At 42.0% G+C, this 19,801-nt stretch overlaps 1 protein-coding gene across 4 annotated transcripts in view; it reads right to left on the bottom strand.

The window, feature by feature from the left end:
* Positions 1-19,801, bottom strand: part of LOC5502739 (dynein axonemal heavy chain 6) — a 65,211-nt gene extending 45,410 nt beyond the window's left edge. The window contains exons 1-39 of one of the 4 annotated variants that reach the window (XM_048731876.1): positions 19,418-19,801; positions 19,290-19,322; positions 18,419-18,864; positions 17,842-18,054; positions 17,699-17,753; positions 17,405-17,539; positions 17,086-17,221; positions 15,671-15,821; positions 14,706-14,901; positions 14,197-14,381; positions 13,746-13,854; positions 13,335-13,455; positions 12,887-13,038; positions 12,618-12,770; positions 12,307-12,408; positions 11,996-12,145; positions 11,554-11,796; positions 11,195-11,338; positions 10,641-10,850; positions 9,353-9,466; positions 9,006-9,104; positions 8,257-8,534; positions 7,928-8,032; positions 7,491-7,564; positions 7,338-7,420; positions 6,887-7,033; positions 5,613-5,723; positions 5,270-5,395; positions 4,613-4,768; positions 4,357-4,452; positions 3,769-3,972; positions 3,265-3,418; positions 2,526-2,797; positions 1,970-2,071; positions 1,572-1,682; positions 1,359-1,448; positions 950-1,045; positions 572-868; positions 168-251 (exon numbers count right to left, since the gene is read on the bottom strand). In XM_048731876.1, coding sequence (XP_048587833.1) covers positions 168-251; positions 572-868; positions 950-1,045; positions 1,359-1,448; positions 1,572-1,682; positions 1,970-2,071; positions 2,526-2,797; positions 3,265-3,418; positions 3,769-3,972; positions 4,357-4,452; positions 4,613-4,768; positions 5,270-5,395; positions 5,613-5,723; positions 6,887-7,033; positions 7,338-7,420; positions 7,491-7,564; positions 7,928-8,032; positions 8,257-8,534; positions 9,006-9,104; positions 9,353-9,466; positions 10,641-10,850; positions 11,195-11,338; positions 11,554-11,796; positions 11,996-12,145; positions 12,307-12,408; positions 12,618-12,770; positions 12,887-13,038; positions 13,335-13,455; positions 13,746-13,854; positions 14,197-14,381; positions 14,706-14,901; positions 15,671-15,821; positions 17,086-17,221; positions 17,405-17,539; positions 17,699-17,753; positions 17,842-18,054; positions 18,419-18,864; positions 19,290-19,322; positions 19,418-19,612 — 5,928 coding nt within the window. In that variant the 5' untranslated portion in view covers positions 19,613-19,801. Of the gene's footprint in view, positions 1-167; positions 252-571; positions 869-949; positions 1,046-1,358; positions 1,449-1,571; positions 1,683-1,969; positions 2,072-2,525; positions 2,798-3,264; positions 3,419-3,768; positions 3,973-4,356; positions 4,453-4,612; positions 4,769-5,269; positions 5,396-5,612; positions 5,724-6,886; positions 7,034-7,337; positions 7,421-7,490; positions 7,565-7,927; positions 8,033-8,256; positions 8,535-9,005; positions 9,105-9,352; positions 9,467-10,640; positions 10,851-11,194; positions 11,339-11,553; positions 11,797-11,995; positions 12,146-12,306; positions 12,409-12,617; positions 12,771-12,886; positions 13,039-13,334; positions 13,456-13,745; positions 13,855-14,196; positions 14,382-14,705; positions 14,902-15,670; positions 15,822-16,294; positions 16,317-16,575; positions 16,589-17,085; positions 17,222-17,404; positions 17,540-17,698; positions 17,754-17,841; positions 18,055-18,418; positions 18,865-19,289; positions 19,323-19,417 lie in introns of those variants that run through there. The other 3 variants (XM_048731842.1, XM_048731899.1, XM_048731894.1) reach the window with 3 other exon arrangements.

The raw sequence follows: 19,801 nt of genomic DNA, 5'->3' as shown, positions 1-19,801 counted from the left end.
CAAGGTTGAAGCCTCATGATCATGAAAATGTGTGCCAATCACAACTGTATAATTGGATCCTGCTTGGCTAGTTGCTATGGTGGCGACAGTAGCACGTCTTTCTAACATCAATACGTCTTAATCAAGCTACATTAGTAAAGATGCAAATAGACGTACGTAGCACGAACCTGTTGCATGGCCTGGGTGCATTTCTTGCTTGCGAACTTTAATCCAGCATCCACGTAGTGATCAAACAGGTTCCATAGGTACTCCTGACATAACATAGCAATCAAATCAACAGTTGCTGATGAATTGGGGTAATTTCCGAAAAAAGCAGGTTGTTAAATACAAAAATATAATGATATTTGTTGTTTCAATGGGTTTATAATCACTTATTCATACTGTTTTATTGTCCGTATTAAACGATAACCCGATAAGGGATCTTGTAAATTAAAAAAATATATCCGAGAAAACTTCAGAGGGGAGGGGGGGGCAAACTAGGGGAAAAAAGACAATTGGATAATCGAAAAAAAAAGATGATTTTTTTTTGGTAAATGTTGTACCAAAATATAAGAATAAAAGCACAACTGACCCTGGTCTCTTCCTTCATCTTATCGCCATGCTTTTGCATCCACGATCGTACGAATGGCCTCCAGCCGAGCTCATTGGGATCCATGTAGACCATGCCGCAGCGACTGACCGTGGCTGGGGAGGCGACAGCCAGGTCCTGCACTTCGAACAGCATGTGGATAGTGTTGTTTAGCTTGATACGCTCGCTGTTCGCTAGACAAAGCATCTTGTTATCGTCAAGCACAGTGTTCATGTTCTCGATCCAGAGCGCGTCAACGGGACCATCACAGACGATCCATTTGTGATCAGGAGTTGTTTCCTGCAATTGGTAGCAAGTGTCAGTTGAAGCCCAATGTCTGCGTCAAATAGTTCTGGCAATTTATAACAATAAGTGGCTTACCTGGACACACTGTCGCACTTTGAGCGCCATAAGCCCGTCCCTCCACTCCATGGTGAGCTTGTTTACCTCGCCGTAAAGCTCACCCATCGTCACGGACTAAACGAAAGTGCCACAGATCAAGCACATGAATAATATAGAGCTCTTTCAAGAGATGAGGTGAGGCGGGTGAATTTCTCACCTCAAAACCGTTTAATAGGTATCTTGCGTGCTTGTGTGGCATATTACGTATTTTAAGGCTTAGCATGTACAGCACGAGTGAACCTTAAGTATCTTTAGAGGCATGTTACATAGCGTAGTGTTAAGGAGGTCTGTGAGCAGCTTAGTACCTTGTGTGACTTGTTTTGTTCCTTAGGTTTTAGCGCATGTATGTGCGAACCGTTAAAAGCATATTGTATGGTACTTTACGTACCTTAGGGTTGAGGATATGTGTTTGAACAGGAAGGTAGTAAGGGCTGTCTTCTGCTTGTTCGTGTAGACTCGTCAATGTATCCTGCAACATCTGAAAAGAACATTGATCTGGTTAACCGTTTGTACATCAAAAGGTGAAGTATTCATTTAACTTGCAGGGGACAAGAGAAAAGGTAAAACCCTTACACAGGACAAATGCTACAAGCTGACATACCATGTAATTGGTGGTCTTTCCGCTGCCAGTGGGACCAACCAACATGACACCGTGCCGTACAATCATTGTCTCATAAAGCTGGATAACTTTCTTTACCAGGGCTGGAATAGCCTGTGAATACAGCAAAAAGTACTACTAAGAACGCCTTCAACACAAACCACAGACAAGCCGGGGTAAGCTAGCAAATACAGCAAACATTGCGTTGCAACGCAGAAAATACAGTTGGCTTATACTTAAACGAAACGTGAAACAATAGCCGTTACCGGCAATGCGTGAGCTAATAACGCCAAAAACAGATTAGCTTGGGAAAAAAACGGATTAGCTCGCTAGTGGCAATTAAGTTATTTAAAGATAAAGACAGCACTATCAGCACACAAGCACAAGGATGCCGTACTGACCTGGAGTCCCTTGGCGACCATACAGTCTTCGATAGTGGACTGCAGCTTGCCGTAGTCATGGTCTGGAATCTCTTTTCCAGGGAACAAGTCAGTCAGGATGGCCTTCGTGAACAAACAAAAATAATAAATCAATGCCTCTTGACTTTTGTCCCTTTATGATGTACAGCTGACCCACATCCCCTTCACCCACCGTAAGCACTTCTGACTCACTCGTTGCACCTCTGACTAAGCCCTCTTGGTGTACCTCTGACTAGTTCCCTCTTACTGATTCATCTCTGACTCGCCCCTCCACCCCTAAAAAACCTCTGACAATTCCCTCCATCCCAGAAGCACCCCTGACCCCACCCTCTATGCACAACCCATCCCCTGATCCACCTCCCTTCCCCCCCCCCTCCACAGCTGGTGTACGTCTGACCCCTTCCCCCGAAGCAGCTTTGACCCCCATCCTTGATGCTCTACCCACCCCCCGATCCACCTCTGACTACCCCGAAGTTGCACCCCTTACCCCCTTCCCCTAATGCAAATCCGACTTCCCGCTGGTGCACCTCTGACTCACCCTGAAAAGAATAGCATCAGCAGCTAAGAACTTGGGCAAGTTGCTGTCCCGTAGAGCCCGGATGAGCACCACGTCTTCTTCCAGATCAGGGTTACTGCGCTTGAGAGCACCTGCCATAACCAGCACAGACTTGACGGCACGCATACCGAAGTCGTAGTGATCTTGCTGCGACAGCTGCTCGCTGCAAAGCCGGTACATCTGGGTCATCTTGCGTGCGAGATTCTTGGAGGACTCGAAGCCCTCAGAGTACAGAATAACTTCTGCGATAAGAGCTGAAAAGAATATGCATTGATGATCAGTTGAAGATGAACGTCTTATGATGTGAGCACTCTAACTTTACTGAAATAATTTTGGTTGATATTTCAATAATAATTTATAAGAAGGAAACCTGAAAACATTTGATGATAAAGAGAAATTTTGAGCATGTGACCATGGCAGGTTATTTTATGTTTAGGGCAGAGATCGCATTTGAGGTATTATCATTTTATCCACGAAAACAGTGTAGGATGTAGCTTGGCTATACATCAATAGGCACGTGCGTACAACAATAAATTACAGCAAAATAATGGCCTGAGCTGCTGGGGTTAGAATAAAATGGTGTGTGTACCTTATAAAAGTGCCTAGTTTCGACGTGATAATTAATAAAATTGAATAAAAAATGTATGAATAAAGCAATGCAGGACTATTGTTTTAACTTGTCTTAACTTTAAGTATGTGATGTGGGGTTCGGTGCACATACCGTAGTTAGGAACCATCATGGCCATAGGTCTGAACAACGCCTTCAGATTGTCAGGGAGCTCTGTTCGGCCGGCATATCCAGGGTTCATGGTGATGAAGGCCGCACAGCTTGGGACAAGCTTGATCTCACGACCCTCAAACATGAAGCGGGAAGCCTAGAGAAGCAACAACAATCAATCATGAAGCCTAGAGAAGCAACAACAATCAATCATGAAGCCTAGAGAAGCAACAACAATCAATCATGAAGCATAGAGAAGCAACAACATTCAAACATTAAGCGGGAAGCCTAGAGAAGCAACAACAATCAATCATGAAGCCTAGAGAAGCAACAACAATCAATCATGAAGCCTAGAGAAGCAACAACAAAAAAAAAACACAAACATTAAGCTAAGACTAAAACAGGAAGCGCCAACAACAATCAAGATCAGAGATGGTCCTTTATACTCGTCTGAACTGAACAAGGAATACCGAGTCATGCACGTGCAATTGTAGATATTCACGTTACCTTGGCAACCTTGGCATTTCTGATGGTAAGTAGCTGTTGAGCTATGACAGACAACACCTCAATGTCGATACGATTGAACTCGTCGAAGCAGCACCAGGCGCCTGACTGGGCCAGACCCGAGAAGAACCGTCCCATCATCTTGAAGTCCAGCCCTTCAGAGCAGTTGAACACCACGCACTGCTTCGCTAATGCTTTCGCCAAGTCCTGGAATTGAAGAAGTGGAATCACTCTGCCATTTTACAATACAAATTGAAGAATCCGTTTCCATTGTTTCCATGCGAGCAAGTAACTGTAAGCAAGTAAGCTTATCAGAATTCATTCGTGGATGGTTATTTTGAACTTTTCTCGCAAACGAACCGCTGTATTTTCGATTGTTAACAATAACAAATGAATAGTCGATCGACATTTTACATTTTATCCCTGGAGGTACCATAGGCATGTGCAGATCTAAGGTAAGCCTTTGGGTGTCCAGGTTAAGCCATACATCTTGAGTAGGAAAGGCTTTGATGTTTTAGGCACGTACTACAAAAATAATTATTTAAAAAATACTTTTACTTAGAGGACGTCCTTTCTAGTGGTAATTTGTACCTTGGTTGTCTCTGTTTTTCCAGTTCCGGCGGGTCCTGCCGGCGCTCCGCCCAAATCCAGCTGAAGAGCACCCATCAGGCACAGGTAACAACGATCCTAAACAGAAAGTTTTGAAACAGTGATATGCAAGGTGGAGCCGACAAAGTAAGTGAGAGAATGGTGTATGGTCAATTAGAGCTGCACTTTCGAGAAATAATTTCCAGGGCTGATCAAATGATGCTCATAGAATGGTGTGCTCTGAGCAACCAATACTTACAGTCAGCGGCGTGATGACGAGACGAGCTGAGGCTCCTAAGTACTCATAGCCATATATGTACATTGAGTTGGACATGCGCACAACACAGTTATCCAGGTCTGGGTCCCAGTAGTAGCGGAGCTGCTTAATCCACTCGAAGTTGTTTTCGCTATCAACCTTAAAAACACATTGAAACCTGTAAGTAAGGTTATAGGGATCGACAGATTTATAGGAAGAAGGTAATAAGGACATTTTCTACTAGTAACATAAGTGATTGTCTGCAATATCTTTAACTCTTAACCGTTTGAAGCCTAGAAAATCACCAACACTAAAACATGAAGCCTAGAGATCACCTGTGAGAAAGGTTATAGGAATTGACAGCTTTACAAGAAGGACATTCTCTACTAGCAACAGAACTGATTGTTCGCGGTATATCTCAATATAACTCTCAACCGTTTGAACCACATTTATAATGATAGAGGTATAAGGCAAACAGCCCACTGATGATGCCCAACTTATCATTACAGACATTCGTATCTGTAAAGTTGTTGTACAGGGAGGCGGTGGGGCTAATGAGAGCATTACATAAAAACGGACATAACAGTCTGGCTTATGCGAACGCCGCCTTATAGATCACAAAAGCTAGACCCTGAGTTGTTGAAAAGGGTAGCGTTTTACCTTTGCGTTCACCATGCCCGTCACAATGTCCCTGGCGTGTACGTCAATGGTGATGAGCGCCCCGAGGATGTTTCGAGTCAGCTTGGGAAGTACCCCACGGACAAGTGCAGCGAGATTGTTCAGGTTCTACAGAAACAATACAGTAACCGAGTCAGTTCAAAACGGCTTTTTACTACACGGAACTATAAGCGTGACGATGTGCCGTGTCAAGAAGTGCGACATTTTCAGAGCAGATATAAACGGCGATATCAGGGTTATCGAGATTTCAAGGTAATGGTACCGTAGCGAAAGGAATACTACAGATTACGATTGTAATTTAAGTTAAGGCTTGACACTGGTTTACCTGGAACGACTCCTGCTCCCTATGCTTCATGGCCTCGACCCTGTCCCCCTCGCAGTTGAGCGACTCGGTGATGTTCCGACACCACATCGTCTGGGATATCATGATGACGATCTGTTAGGAAATACAGAAATGTTCACCGACTTTCACACCAATCTGCTTCTCGGTCCAGGGGCTTGTTTCTCAAAACTTCCGGTAATAACCGGGCCCTTAGGGTACCGGGAGAGTTTTCGGGATACTTTTCCGGGCAAGGAAGGGCGTTTCTCAAGCCTTGCAGTAGCTCCCGGTTGTTTACGGGTTCGTGATAAGCAAATTATAATTTTCAGAGTTAATGAATAGATTGGCTAAATAATTATTGAATATCAATAAAAATCGTAGATTTGTCGATGTCTGTAGACAACTGGTACCCCAAACACTGCTTGGCATCGGCACTTTTCGAAAAAAAGACGAAGAACAAGTAGATAAAGTCTCATTTTGTAGCAAAACAAACCTTCGCAAAGTTGTTTAGGCGCACGGTGACAGCTAAATGTCAAATTATTTGACAGAAAAGAAACCTGATTGGCTGGTAGTGAATCCCATAAAATGATGTTAGCCGTAATTGGCTCACTTCTTTCCGGCCAGTCATATGGTTTCTTCAATTGATGAAAACTCACTACAACTCGACACAACTTGAAAATGGCGAGATTTTAATCGGAAAAAATGCACCAAATTGGATAGTTCATCTTGGCAAATTCTAGATGAATAGTTGATCTATAAATTCAGCTGAAAATATTAAGGAAAAACATCGTTTTGGGTATCAATTATCGCATTAAAAGTAATTCCCGGTAAGTTAACTGGAGCTCTTGAGCTCCCGTAAGTTACCGGGCGAGTTACCGGGATTTTTTCCGGGCCCGACAATAGCGGCCGTTTTGAGGAACACCCGTAAAGTTTATCGGGGGCTTACCGGGTGACTTTCCGGGTTTATCGGGACTTTTGAGAAACGACCAACAGGTGGGTATTTTAATACCCACGCGTTTAGCACGGTATTTTAATACCCACCAAGAAACTACTTGGCAAATTTTAAAACATTTGCCTAGTAACAAAAAAAATCCTTACTTTGGAATGTTCTAAAATCGTTTATTATTGTCTACAATAACGACACGCCCCTGGATTTACCCCTGCTGAACCGTGCAAGCAACAAAACAAAGTGTCAGCATTTAACATCAAAATCTCATATGATTTCAAGTCCCTCTGGATACGCCCATGCTTAACCAAGGTACGAGCAAGGCACGGCCCACCTGACTAGGGTGTAGGGTGACCCACTCTTCTCGAGGCCTGGACTCGTAGTCTGCAATGGACGCCTTTGCTAGACGCCTGAGGGAGCTGACCATGCTCTCTTCTACCTTGCCGAGCCAGTCTTCAACGTTGCCACGAGCCTTAAGACCCTGGGTAATACAATACAAAGAGGAGTGAGAAGGCAATTTTGGGGGTGCTACTCTGGTCACAAGATACTATGGGCTGCTAAACCATGGGGAATACAATACAAAGGGAATAGTGAGAAGGGAACAAGGCATTTATCGTGGTACTACTGGTGATTATGTACTGTGGGCTTCTAGACCATGTGGTATACATTAGAGAGGAGAATAAAGAGATTAGGGGACTTTTGTGAGAGTTTAACGGGTGATTTGACATATCTTTAAGCCATGAAAAGCAAAGGGTTAAGGTTTCGATTGAATGAGAGTAGCTTACCTTGCCCAGGCTGACCTTCTCCCCCTCTGGGGAGATCATCCCTAGAATGTCATTGGTCTGTTGCGCCTTACTGGCAGACATTGCTGCAAGCAGAAAACAAACACAATGAAGAGGAATAATACAACATTATAACAACAGCATAACGCATCTTACGTCTTTCGCCTGTAGGAGTGACTGGTTGGTCTTGAGGTGTTGATGGAGCTTGGACTGTGGAACCGAATTCCAACCTACAGCAAAATGGGACCGAGATCAATTATCTTTACAATGACAATACTATAGTTCTTCTTAAAGTCTTGTGTTCTGACAGTCTTTTTACTGTATGTTTCTATTCACTATCTCAAAACTCATGGTTAAAAGCTTATTCCGACCACGTATCTTATAGCTTATTCCGACCACGTACTACTACTGCTGTATGAAGAAAGGTTATACATCACGTAATCGCATAATCTTATCAAAAAATCCACCCTAAAACTCTCTCCCTGTTATAATGCTTACTGCTTTCGAAATGTTTGTTTGATGAAAACATTGCCCAAACAGTTAACTATTTACAGAGCTGCCAAAAGTCCTTGATATCAGGCATTATTACTCACTTGGCGATCGCATCGAAACATTTCTGCAGATGTGGCTGGACGGCGTGTGGGTTACGAGTCTGAGACAAGATCTCCAGTAGCTCGTCATTAGACAAGAAGTAGAACCTGTACACAAAAACAATTTAGTCATCAGAGGCGCAGTGACAAGTGCCTAGAGTGCTGGGGACTCATTCTCAGAGGGACCACAGCAATCTTAAACAAGTTCTTCATATACAAATGGAAGGCTCGCAGCATGCTTCTTTCATAAGCCAGCCAATCAAGGTATTCTCATTCAAAGAACACTGGCTGGTTTGACCTTTGCATCCTTCACTGGCTCATAACGCGCTTACCTTGGGAAGATGACACATTTGGATTCCAGGTAGGCTTCCAGGCACTTCTGTATCTGGTCAAGCAGGGCATTGTTGTTCTGGAATGTCTCGAGCAGACCTGGCTGTGTAGCTGCTCTCAGTGCGTTCGGGAGCCTGTTCACCTTCCGCATGATTTCCTTCCATGACTTGTCCACGGTCATGAACATCTTCGCCTCCGCAGGGAGTTGCCTTTGGATGTCTGGTGCACTGAAGATGCTTTCTAGATACAACCAGTTTCGCTGACAAGTCATCCACTCGTCCTGAGAGACAATGATAGGTTTGTTGAGTTTATAAAAGTAAATGATTTGAAAGACATGGTATTTTTCCTATATACCTTTATGTAATCAATAAGAACGTTCAAACCACTATTGACTGACTATTATTTATTTCAGAATTTGCAAACAAGAAGCGATGGTGATTATTTCAGCCAGAGTTTCGATGGATCGTAGATCATCCACACGCTTTAAAGAGGCTACTAAACTGGTTTCAATTTGAAGGAATTATTTCAAACAATTACCCGCGAGATTCCTCATCAAAGCGTGCTTTATAGGAATACAAGCCATTAAAATACAGCTGCTATTATCACGGAGAATTGACAGGAATCAGGAGAATAGACAGAGAATAGACAGAGAATCAACAGGGTAGATGTAATATTTGAGCTAAAACTAAAGCTAAATTAATTCCTTGTGACAAACATCCTAGTGTAAAGACCCAACATGTGCAAACTGTACCATGGTCTCGCTGAACAGATACAGCTGTCGCTGCCATTCTTCCACTCGTGGTCTGATGGGTCCCACGTGACGCGAGCCCGCAATCGTGGAGACATTAATCTAAGTGGACAAAAATTAAACAAACAATCAAAGACTGGTATAAGCACACTGTAGCAACAGTGTTAAATTGCAAAAGCAACAGAACATGAAAAAAATGTATATTCCACAGCCAATATGGTGCCCCATACATTCGTCACACATGCCCTTCAGGATTTAACTCTAAGAGGCGTATATTGTAATCCCTGACTGGTTCCTAGTACTGCATGTCGCATTGCCTGACTAGTGCTAATACTGTATGACCATCTTACCATGCTGTCGTCCAGGACGGCCTGGATATCATCAACGCCACCCAAGATAAACACGTCTTTAGAGTCACGGTGGGGAAGCACTATAAACTCTGTGGACTTCCAAGCATCCTCGACCTGAAAACAAACAAAGCCTTGTTAGTACAGGAGTAAAACGGATGACTTTATGTTGAAATATCTTATTCATAAAGCGACGCCTTATCTAGACACCTCTATAATAAATGCCTGATCTACACGTAATTTGCAGCATAACCTTAAGAGTATCCCTAAGAGAAATACATACCTTACTACAAGCCAGTTCAGACACTTTAAAAGACTCAGTGTGCTCACTTAATTGTAGTGCACATTACCTTTTTGAGAATGCACTCGAGGGATGCCTCACCACGAGCCAGCCTATGTTAATTTAATGCCTGATTTACATTAGTGCGCATTACCTTCTAAAGAACCCCTTTCAAAGATGCCTTACTATAAGCTAGCCCAGACGTTTAAATAAAGCCTGATTTACACATTGTTTCAGTGAAGGTGACCTTCTAGAGATGCCTGTCTTTACTTTTCCTAAATGACTCAGTATGCGCAAATGCCCGATTCTCGTGCTATTTGGAACACATTACCTTCTTGAGGATATCCTCGAGGGATGCCTCACTACAAGTCAGCCTATCTTAATGCCAGATTCTCATGCTATTTGGAACACATTTCCTTCTTGAGAATACCCTCAAGTGATGTCTCACTACAGGCCAGCCTATCGTAATGCCTGATTCTCATGCTATTTGGAACACATTACCTTCTTGAGGATACCCTCGAGGGATGCCTCACTACAAGCCAGCCTATCTTAATGCCTGATTCTCATGCTATTTGGAACACATTTCCTTCTTGAGGATACCCTCGAGGGATGCCTCACTACAAGCCAGCCTATCTCAATGCCTGATTCTCATGCTATTTGGAACACATTACCTTCTTGAGGATACCCTCGATGGATGCCTCACTACAAGCCAGCCTATCTTAATGCCTGATTCTCATGCTATTTGGAACACATTTCCTTCTTGAGAATACCCTCAAGTGATGTCTCACTACAGGCCAGCCTATCTCAATGCCTGATTCTCATGCTATTTGGAACACATTACCTTCTTGAGGATGCCCTCGAGGGATGCCTCACTACAAGCCAGCCTATCTTAATGCCTGATTCTCATGCTATTTGGAACACATTACCTTCTTGAGGATACCGTCAAGGGATGCCTCACTACAAGCCAGCCTATCTTAAGGCCTGATTCTCATGCTATTTGGAACACATTACCTTCTTGAGGATACCCTCGAGGGATGCCTCGCTAGACGCTTGTCCTGACACCTCCTCGATGGATTCGGTGTGCTCGAAAGCCTCAATCTTGTCCAAGAGTCCGAGGGTGAGCGGTTCCTCATCCTTGAAGTGATAGTTGAATATTTGCTGGATCTGGTCCCAGTGCCTCTGCTTGAGGGCGGGATTTCGAAGGTTGGTAATAACTGGCAGCTAAAGAAGAAAGAACCAATGTGTATGATATACAAGATAAAGTTCACTTCAATCAAAGCATTAGTAAAGCAGTAATGGAATGAAAGATGAAGATGAATGAAGCATACAACACATGAAAAACAACCGCTTCAAGAATTCAAACCCATAAAAACTGAGGATGCCATAAAAACATTGCACTTTCAGGGATCCTTGTTCGCTAGCATACGAACTGCTTATTCGATGTCAACTACAGTTTGCATGGCATTTTAAAGGTTTCACCCGCCATTCCATAACAATATATCATTACGTTCCCACTGCCGGAAAGCCTATACGTTTTCCAGTAAAAAAAAGAAGGGTTTCCTTACCTTGTGTCTCATGTTCTCGACCTTCTCCTTCAGGATGGGCACGACCGAGTTAGGTGGCAGTCCCTTCTCCAGCTGCATCACAGTCTTTGCGTACTTCATAACGTTGTTACTCAGAGTCTCGGGGTTCAGCTCCTCAAAGGGTGTCTGAAAAGACAAAGATATTGAGCTATACCTTTCTATTTTATTTCCTTCGATTTTGTTATTTAACAGTGAAATAACTTTTTATTAGACAGCAACGGTAATGTTTCAAATGACATTGTTCAACAATGCGTACAATCCCATAAGATAATGTGTTAGTTTAACTTATGAGGGAGCACCTGCCATGCTTGATTTTTGCCAGTTTGAAAAAAAAAACTAACCTCTGTCCAATCCTGCTGAGACTGGTCCCATTCGACCAGGGAGTTCCAGAGCGACTGCTTGAGCCGGAGCTCCGCGTGCACCTCCTCCAGCTCCTCAAACTTGGTCACCTCTACCTTAAAGTTTTTCTGGTATGACTTGTAGGTGAAAGCAGTGTCATGCAGCCAGTCCATCTTCCCTTGTAACTCCTTCAGGTACGCAATAATGCTTTCGGATTTGGAGCTCGAATCGAGAATCTTGGGGTCCTGGAAGTCGAGATACAAGAATCTATCTATGAAATCTGTAGCTGTGTTTTATTGGGCATATTCTATGTTTATCATACAAATATCTTCCTGCAAAAAATGCAGGGATTTAATATGAAACACAAAACGGTATTTACTTGCCACTTTGCTTGGGTATTTGGGTAGATTTGTTATGTAATATTTGAAAAAGGTCTTATATTACCTGAGCTTTTTGCTTGACTTCCTTGACATCTTTCCCAAGTTGAACAATATCTTTGTCCATGCATGTGCAGAATTTATCAATGTTCGAGTCTCGTTCTGCGAGAGACTTGTCAATCACGTTGCGCACTGCTGTCACTGTCGGCCTTAAAGTCTAAGAGAAAGAAGTACCATTAGAAGATTCTGTTACCGACATGCTAAAGAAACCACCAGTTTACTGAAACAATAAAAGGCTGAACTAGAGCCACGTTCCAGGTATATCAAATTCTACCGAATGATGTTCCTGTAGGGTGCTTAAGGCAAAGTTTTCATTACCTGATAAACAGCAAGATCCTCAGGTGGGGTTGGCACCTTGTAGTTGTCAATCAAGTCATAGAGCTCCTTAATGGTCATACTTTCAGCTTCAATGTCATCGATCTACGATACAATTCAAGACTTTTACAAACTCGTGCTGGAATTTCAAAAAAGCAAGTAAAATCGATGTCTTTTAATTTCTTTCATGTTTTTCATGGATCCTGCAGTCTTTGATGGTTAGCGTAATCATATATTACATACATCAGAAGCAGCTTCACTGTGGTCTGGTATGTATTTTAGATGTTACCTTATTTGGTAAGGGTAAATTTTACCTTTTCTTGTATCTCGTCTAAGAATGTCAGACTTTTGACATAATCATTGGTTGAGCTTGGAACAACTTCCAGCTCAAACTGAGCGTCTTGGCAGAACTTCATCAGGTCGTCTGTACGCTTCTTTGCCAGCTTGGGGAGAATGTCATTAATGACCTATGAACAAGAAACACGATTCTTCAGTAAATTCAGATTCCATGCCTAAATCTTAAAGTTGTCAGATAATAATTGACCCCTTTTACAACACAATACAGTGTTGCTTTTGCTTTTACCTCCAAGCATTTGAGGGGAGAAGGAATGAGGACTTCCTTGAGCTTCCTGAGGTCAGCCAGTATCATGCCGATGGGCTTCTTGGCCATGATCCCAACTGCTTGCTCGTGCTCACTGTTGTACTTTTCGAGTGAGGTCGCAAAGAACTCCACATCTACATTTCAGTAAATGAAGATAGAAATGGGTCGTTCAATTTTTGTTATCTTTTTTCTATAAAAGCTGCATCAGCATCATACACAAAACAAAAAGCCAGGGCACACCAATTTCTTAGAGCAAGTAACACACTGTAGATTATTGCTCAATTAATCATACGCATGTGGCCTTTTTATTTTATTTTTATTTAATTAGAACCACACTATCTTGGGGTTGAGCATCTAGTAACACTAACCTGACTCATAGAGAAAAATTACAAATTCTTGATAATTATTCCAAATTAATTATAACACTCACCATGTTCTCCCTCCCTAATGGCTTCAAGGTCCAGACTCTCATTCTCCTGGTAGAACTTGCGGTATGGCTCAAATGTATTGGCATACTTCCATGCCATGTCAAACGCATTCGAGATGGCATCCTGTTTATGGACATCAAGAAACGATACTGTGTTAGAACAACGCAGTGTGATCCTCTAACAGAAAGGTTAATAAGTTTGCAATAAGGTGAAATATAACCAGATAGGTAACCATGAGATACTTGCAAAGTATAGCCTCCCTCGCAGGCTATTTTAGGCAGGTCGCGACCTGAGATCACAAGTAAGCAACCTGCCTATAGAAAAACCCGTGGAGGGAGGCTATGTATGCAAAGTACAGTGAAGCATATAGTCTGCCCACTCAAGTGTGACCTGCACTGTGGACAATGTCTTACCCTGATGCTCTGAATCACGCCTTGGAGGTGTCGGTCATCTTCAAACATCGTAGCCAAGCTGGGTCCCTCCCCTGCAGTCTTCTCTTCCACTTTGCCATTGATGATGGGCCTACGGATAAGCAGAGTGGAGAGGCTCTAATGTTTCTTCTTGGATATTGAAATTGATTATCGTAAAAATAATGAAATTCACCCAGAAAGGAAATAAATATTGTGAAACATGCATGACATACTTTTCTGCCAAAGCACGGAAGCGTTTTACCCTTTTATGCCCGAATTGCTAAAGAGATTGTTGAGAAAGAAGTGATTTATTAGAGGGATCCCAGGTAGAATTTATAAACGTAGAGAATCCAAAGGATCCAGAATTCTAGAGGGGATGAGAAGCAGCATCCGCCTAAATGTGAAATGATTAAGCAAAGCTCTACGCAGTTATATAAAAGTATCAAGCATGTACCTTGTGAATGCATCAAAGTAAGGGTCAGGAACCAGATTGGAGACACTCAGCACGGCGTCCTGGAACCTCTTGGTGACCTCACCAAGACCTTCATCAAAGTCCTCCAGGCCCGGGTAGAAAAGCAGAGCTTGCGGTTCCATGAGCAGCTCAGTAGTGAACAAAGGATCAAGCTCAACATGTTCCTCCTGAAGCACAGAAAAACACCAAAATTTATTTTTGGGTTAGAAAGTTTAGAGCTTACATACTGTAAACCATAAAACATGAACGTATCCTCCCAAGGGTATAGTATCATATGGTACCAAATTCTTCATCTTGATTTTCATTTTTAATTACAATAATTGCTTATTAGTGAGTAAACCTGAGGGAATAACAGTTGTTACATACTCCAGAACATGGCATTACGTAATGGTAATGGTGATGCAAAAAAAATACAAACTTGGCATTGTAAGCAAGGATTGTGGTAATGGCTTCGCCTCTAATGTAATGTTTCTGGTGCACATTTTTCACACCTTCTTTTCTTCCTCCCCTTCTTCCTTGTCCTCCTCATCTGCTTTGGCTGCACCCTCTTTCTTGGTACCCAGGAGAGTTGCTAAGGGTGGGGCATTCTGCAGCTGTTCTTCTAAGTAGTTCAGGAGAGTTGCCACTGAGTTGACGGCAAGGACGTGCATGGTATTCACAATGAGGTAGTCGGCAAGGCGAATAAAACTGTAGTAGAAATAATAATAATAATAATATTTATTTATAAAGCCGTAAAACTATGTGCACATATTCTAAAGCGCTAAATAAAATGAAACAGAGAAAAAAAACATTACAATATAAATGAATAATAAAGAACTACTTTATAGATTGTAGGCTAGGTGGAATATTGCACACAGTCATAGACAGACGAATAGCAGCGCAACAAAAGCCCTTTGAAGGGGTTGATGCGGGAAATGGATTGCCGCGTTGCTCGAGAACATCTTTTTTGACGTGAATCGGCAAATTTTGGAGGACACATTATCTCTTCTGATAAATAAAACAACAATCCAGGACTGGGATGAGAGATAGTCGATCCAGAGAAAACATCAACACCAGACGATAGTCCTGGTCGTATTATTAGCTCCTGACAGGCTATTGTCAAGATGATTATGACTATTAGTTGATTATCAGTGTATTAAGGTGATTATGACTATTAGTTGATTATCAGATTATTAGTTGAACAGAAGGTAACATTCTTTACATCCTTATACGATCATTATTCAGTGAGTCAAGCATGCCCAGGTTTAAAATTTTGTTACTTTGGATTGGTCTTTTTATTTCTCTCACCACTTGACAAATGTCATTGCATTATATTTGTTCCACACAAACAACTAAAATGTCATTAGAAGATTTCATCACATACAGTATTCCATAGAAAAACTACTGGTCCCAGCTTCACAGCTTTTCCCTGGTAACCCTTGACACGTTACATTTTTCAGTTCATATCACCACATACCTTGTAAGACGCCTGCAGTGTGTCCTCTTATTTGCCTGTTCTGTGTATGTCATCTTGTCAGGGGCATCTCCATACATGTCCATCTCGCCATAACCACTAGGCATCATGTAGGATGAGGATGAATGGCCCATACCAGAAGGACCATACTCATCTAAAAAAAGAAAAAAGAAAAAAAATATTAGATAATAAAAAACAAAAAACGACATAAGAAACAAAAGCCCCCCTCTTTACAAACATGAATGGAAATCATGTTTGGGATGGACCAGTGCTGAAAGATTAGTACAAGATTAGTTGCAGTGCCGCGGTTAAAACAGCCTTTTTGATTTGAAATGGTGGCTTTTTACCAGCGAACTACCACATTTTGGTGAATGCTAAGAAAACAAGCGCAAAGCTAAGGCTATAATTTTCTTTATGACTCTCTCATTATCAAACAAATTTGTCATCTTTTGTTACAGTATGGTTGTAATACTGTACAGTTACTCAAAACAGCAATTGAAGTCAGCCGCCATACATGCCAGTTGCGCTTATTGTACCACAGGCTTACCATAAATGCCAGTTGGGCTTATTATGTACCACAGGCTTACCATAAATGCCAGTTGGGCTTATTATGTACCACAGGCTTACCATACATGCCAGTTGGGCTTATTAAAGGGTACAACAGGCTTACCATACATGCCAGTTGCGCTTATTGTACCACAGGCTTACCATAAATGCCAGTTGGGCAAATTATGTACCACAGGCTTACCATACATGCCAGTTGGGCTTATTATGTACCACAGGCTTACCATACATGCCAGTTGGGCTTATTAGGGTACAACAGGCTTACCATACATGCCAGTTGCGCTTATTGTACCACAGGCTTACCATAAATGCCAGTTGGGCTTATTAGGACACAACAGGCTTACCATACATGCCAGTTGGGCTTATTATGTACCACAGGCTTACCATACATGCCAGTTGGGCTTATTAAAGGGTACAACAGGCTTACCATACATGCCAGTTGCACTTATTGTACCACAGGCTTACCATAAATGCCAGTTGGGCTAATTATGTACCACAGGCTACGTTATTCAGCACTATCAGTACCACAGGCTTACCATACATGCCAGTTGGGCTTATTGTACCACAGGCTTACCATACATGCCAGTTGGGCTTATTGTACCACAGGCTTACCATACATGCCAGTTGGGCTTATTATGTACCACAGGCTTACCTGCATACATGCCAGTTTGGCTTATTGTACCACATGCTTACCATACATGCCAGTTGGGCTTATTGTACCACAGGCTTACCATACATGCCAGTTGGGATTATTATGTACCACAGGCTTACCATAAATGCCAGTTGGGCTTATCTGATACCATAAGCTTACCTGCATACATGCCAGTTGGGATTATTATGTACCACAGGCTTACCATACATGCCAGTTGGGCTTTCCATATCAAGGAAGTAGTCATCTGGTGTAAAACCAGCTTCTAGCAGTGCAGTACGACAGGCACTGCGAACCACCTCTTTCACAAGGTCCCTAAACTCTGCCAGCCTGCCTGCAACCTGCATTGTGGAAAACAGTTGAGTGTGTGATTTCCAAATTATGAATGGTTATTGAAAGGTGAATTAGTTATAGAAGTGTTTTTACTCAGTCAAATCCTTCAGACCCCCTCCCCAGCCACAGACCTTTACTTAATATCACTTGTCTCTGTAAATTAAAGCAAGATAATATATGTTATGAAGCACCTCTTCCAGCTGTTGGAATTGGGCATTCCTGAATTCATCAAGGGTGTAGGTGTGTCCCTTCTCTACTCGGCACAAGCCCATGTCGCTGATACGATAGCACATCTCCCTCACATTCAGCAGAGCTGGGCGAAGAGACTAAAAAAAGACAAACTTCTATCATGGTTCCAAATTATATACATTTGCAAGATGCCCTGCTACAGTGTTTCCTCTCATACAAAGCCATGTTTATGTTCAAATGACTGTACTAAACCAACAGTAATGAATTTTGAGAAAATATTATCAAAGAAAACTTACTGCATTAACAATAAACAGATTTTCTTGCAAAGAATTTCGACACTGAAGAATTTTCCTGAAAAAAAAAATTGAAACTGTTAGCAAACTTGTTAAGTAAGGTCAACAAAAATAAAAATGAGTCACTTTCATGCAAGCATTCTTACTTTGTGCGGACATTCTTCCTCCAGACAACAAATGCCTTCCACATCCTAAAGTTTGCAAATGTTGGAATCTTGACGAGCCGTTTGTAGTCGACATACTCCTTCTCCCATCTCTCAAGGGAAGTAAACTCTGCTTCATTATCTCGCACGTGGGTGACACCTTCTGTGCTGATTGTGGAGTAGTCTGAGTGGTTGATGTCAGAATGCCTGACAATTCTATGAGCAGAACAAAATGATTTGTCAAAGGACAATTTCTATGAGAGCAACAGCACAGTACTTCTGCAGGGCCGTAGATAGAACAGGGACACGGGGGGCAGCTGCACCCTTAGAAGCAGACATTTAAAAAAGTAGTGTCTGCCCCCAAAACAAATAAAAGAGATATCCAGAGCTTGCTCCCCTGAACAAAGTTTTCTAGCTATGGCCTTGATCTATGTTTCTTAAAAAAAAGTTACAAGAATATCATATAATAAAATGCAGCTTATCAAGGCATTTACAGAAATATTGGATTTAGTCACTCAATGATAGATGATTACAGTTTAGAGCAGATTGCCATTTTACATTTTTTCTCAAGAGGACTTACTTCAAATTGTAGGGACTGTACTCGATGGAGGACCGATCGACAGCAGGTGTTAAGTACAAAAAACCCAGCCGCGGGTTCTGTCGTATTAATGCCAGCATCTGTATAGGATCCCGAATCCCTTCAGGTGCCAGGTCTGACTTCTGTGACTCAACGCTAGCTCTTTGTTGCCTTGCATTGTTTAAAGCTCGCTGTTGAGGTGAGCCGCCTTGAGGGGGTTGGGGAGGGGAGTTCCTACCCTTGGCTTGAGCATCTATTTTGTTTTGTTTCTCTTTGAGGTCCTCAGGGAGGTTGGGGAGGGGAGAGGCTTTGCGCTCTAGGGGCTCCACAGAGTCTTTGCGTTTCTTCTTGTCTGGTTCTCCTGACAAGGGAGGTGTAGGGGATTTTGTCTTCAGTGCCACTGTACCGGGAAGACTTCTTTGCTTCTCTTGATATCTTGCCAAGTTTGGCTTGAAAATTAAATATATATTTTTTTAGTTGTAAAATTGGATAACATAATTTTATACTAAGTTCATAAAAGAGTTGCTTATCAAAAATACTACTTAATCAAAATAAAAGTATATGCGATATAATAAGCGTATAATACAACTGTTCAAAATTGATACTACAACAGAAAAAAAATGAATAAAGCAAGAGTGAACAAAAATTCTAACTCGTTTATCCAATAAAAATATTATTTACACGCTAGAATCTAAATGCCTTGAATTGATGCTAGATCGTAAAGTTGTAAAATTTATTAAAAACACAGCTTCATCAAACCACAACTGCAATCGTTAAGTTACCACTGCTACCATCGAAACATTCTACTGTACTAACACAATCAGCCCCGACTATTTAGAAAAAAGACGGATAACCTTAATTACAGGCAACTTACCAAGGGTTCAAGTCTAGGGGCCGTTGGGATACCCTGCCATACAAAACAAGCAAAGCACGTCAAACTTTTGAGCGTGGGAATATACAAAACAAGAAAGATATTTCAAGTAGTTTCACAAAATTACAAACCTTTTTCTCTTGAACTGGAGTGGGCCCAGTAAATCTTAAGGCTTTGGGATGAGGTGCAAGTTGAGGCTTACAGTATATTCTTGCTCGTAGTTTATTTTCGTCAACTCCAGGCAGGCTAAACGGCGAGCCATTCGCAGTGTTTGGTGGTTTCCTTGGATGACCATTTGCGAGAGTACCGTTGAAATCTTGTGCCATTTTCACAGTTATCTATCTATAAAACTCCACTGCCTTAAATTATGATCTGAATAGCTTTTTCGCTACTCGTTATAAAACAAGGCAACAGTCAGTGAGTTTTAACCTGTGTTCAAAAACCATTTTGCGGCCAAATATCTGTTTTCGTCGTTGTTGGCCGCCATTTTGTTTCAGCTGAAGTTGCTACGAAAC

This window comes from Nematostella vectensis, chromosome 1, assembly GCF_932526225.1.
Source record: "Nematostella vectensis chromosome 1, jaNemVect1.1, whole genome shotgun sequence".
NCBI classification, from domain to species: Eukaryota; Metazoa; Cnidaria; class Anthozoa; order Actiniaria; family Edwardsiidae; genus Nematostella; species Nematostella vectensis.
The sequence above is the reverse complement of the archived record's forward strand: the minus strand, read 5'-3'. Positions and strand labels throughout refer to the sequence as shown.